This window comes from Penaeus chinensis, chromosome 43 (genome assembly GCF_019202785.1).
Source record: "Penaeus chinensis breed Huanghai No. 1 chromosome 43, ASM1920278v2, whole genome shotgun sequence".
NCBI lineage: Eukaryota > Metazoa > Arthropoda > Malacostraca > Decapoda > Penaeidae > Penaeus > Penaeus chinensis.
Genome location: NC_061861.1, coordinates 2,791,745 through 2,794,244, shown reverse-complemented (window position 1 = coordinate 2,794,244; position 2,500 = coordinate 2,791,745). Strand labels below are relative to the sequence as shown.

At 33.9% G+C, this 2,500-nt stretch overlaps 1 protein-coding gene across 3 annotated transcripts in view; it reads left to right on the top strand.

Moving 5' to 3' along the window:
- The window catches only part of LOC125048167 (tumor protein p53-inducible nuclear protein 2-like), a 23,280-nt gene extending 20,796 nt beyond the window's left edge, over positions 1–2,484 (top strand). For all 3 annotated transcript variants that reach the window (XM_047646727.1, XM_047646729.1, XM_047646728.1), the window contains one exon: positions 1–2,484. This exon is cut by the window's left edge and continues 10 nt beyond it. In XM_047646727.1, coding sequence (XP_047502683.1) covers positions 1–149 — 149 coding nt within the window. In that variant the 3' untranslated portion in view covers positions 150–2,484.
- The last annotated feature ends 16 nt before the right edge of the window (positions 2,485–2,500 follow it).

Sequence of the window (2,500 nt, the reverse complement as noted above, 5' to 3'; positions counted from 1 at the left end):
GGAGGGAGGAGAGACGCCTGAAAGCAAAGCATCTTGAACGCTCCAACAAAGTAAGAGAAGTGGCTAGTGCAGGAAACAAGAGATCCAGGCGTTGTGACATGATGACTCCTGCCAAATTTTCCCGTGCAGTAAACAACCGCAAGTGCTAAACCTGAACAGGCTGTGAAAAGGGGTAAACCTTGTTCTTTGAATCTGTAAAAAGACAGGATAAAATACTATGCTATAGAATAAAGTACTATGCTATGAAGCCCCAAAGATAGATAGTGTATTCCAAGAACATACGCAAAGTTTCTGATCTTATGTAGGTAATTAAGGAAGATGTCGCGTACTGTTTTGATGATACATAATTGTTTATTATATGTATGTGGAAGATTTATTCTCTTTTTGTATGAGATATACTTTCCTGCTATATTAAACAAATAGTAGACAGAAGTAAGTATAATTGTTTATTATGATTATGACATCAGCTGCATAGATCACGCAATAAGAACATTAAAGAGCAACTTTTACCCCTTTATTATTTTACGTTCTTTTGTGGTTTCTGAGAAGTTATGGTGTTCAGTTGTTTTCATGTATGCAAATCTTAAAATAGGTATAAAAAAAATCTTTACAAAGCAAAAATAGAAAAAGGCAAAAAGGTATTTTTGGCTTATTCTTGAGTTTACTTTTAGACTACTAGCTTCCCTAAGTAGCACGATGCATATATATGAATGATACTAATATGCCAATAAAAAAAAGGAAAGAAGGAATTATTTTAATGATTATAGTCAAAGTTGAAGAGAGTTCTTCCCAGTTATAATGTTGCATCATCTTATACTAGAAAAAAAAAAAATAAAAAAAATGTAATCCTTTAATGCAGGTGGATGGATTTATTCCCTGTTAGGATCACTGTATTGTCTTCTCACCGATTTTTCCCCCTGAGAATGTACCAATAGAACTGATCATCATACTGTATGTCACATCAATATTTTTTTGTCAACCCAACACAGTCTTTGATGCTCTGCAATATATGTATTTTTTTCTCTCTTTTTTTTTTCCTTTTACAAGATACAAAGTGAGAAGCTTAGAATTAAGGAAAAATATCTAAAAATGATAAAATGAAGAAAATGTATATAAAAAATATGTCTTTCATTATTGTGTGAATGTAGAGCACTTGCAACAGTGAGTGTGAATGTTCTTAAGTATATCAGAAAGGACAAGGAAGATCATTTGAGCTTTGTGTGTAAATCTAATTTTCATTCTCTTGCTGTTTTTCTCTCTCTCTCTATCCTTTTCTTTTATCTTTTCCATTTTATTTTATTTTCTCTTGGGCTGTATGTTAAAGGCCAGCAAAGTTGCAGTGGGTACCGTAGCTGTGCTCATGCTTTTTTTATGTCCTAAGAACTACTCTCACTGCCACTACAGGATTTGTAAGGGTTACGCCCCACAAAAGATAGGATTACATGATTAGTTGTTAAGAATGGCATTACTTTGTGGTGTAATTTACGTACTGCAATATTTAATGTATATAAAATGAGCCAGCTGGTTTATGATATATAAGAAGAAATAAAAAGATCTCATGTGAATGTTTCAAAGTATTGAACACTAGTCCATAGGTGCTTTTACGCATGTGAAGATGTTCGGTAGTTAATGCTTGACAGAGGATTGTGTACTATAATAACCACACTTTCCTTTATATTTTGTGGAGTTACATGAACCTGTTATAATGGTATATATATTACTTTTTTGTAATTAAATGCCTGTACTGAACCTTTGGGAAGTAAGTACAAAGTAAACTTGTTTAAATTTTACAGTCAGTGTTGTTATATCTCGTACTACAAGAGTGTAACTACCTGCACTGGTGGGATGACACACACAGCTCAGGGAAACTGTAGTGTAATCTTTTGTCATGTTGCAAGCCCTGCCCCCCCACCCTGTATTGAGTTTGGTGCCTCCGTATTTCTGCCATCCCTGCATCAGTTTAAGAACCCAGGATGACCCAAGTCCAGCTGCCAGTTCGCCCTCTACACCTCAAGGCATCTGCTCCTCAAGTCGAACAAGAGGCAAGATTTGCAAATGGCTTTTTCCCCATTTGACGGACATTAATTTTCTTAGGGCTTTTTCGTGGTCTCACGGATCACTTAGCCCACTAGACCGCTTGGCTCACTAAAAAAAAAAAAGGTAATAATATTAAATCAAATAGTGTAATGCAGTTTCCTCTCTTTTTAAAAAATTGTCATCATTTCAAAGTTCTTCATCAGATATGTATTGAGGCACAAAGTGTTCAGCTTATTTTTCATTTGTATGGATCTTCTGTTTTAAGATGTTTTCTCAGTATATGGATTAACTTAAAATTGTAAATAATGTATAGTCTTTCAATCATTGTAAATTGTTTTTATTTATTTTTTGTGTTCAAAGACAAAACACAGTTCCATCTTTTTACATCCTTTGACACTAAAGGATTGTGTATACAGTATGAGTCTGATAAAAAAAAAAGATTTTTCCCTTACCTATTTCATTC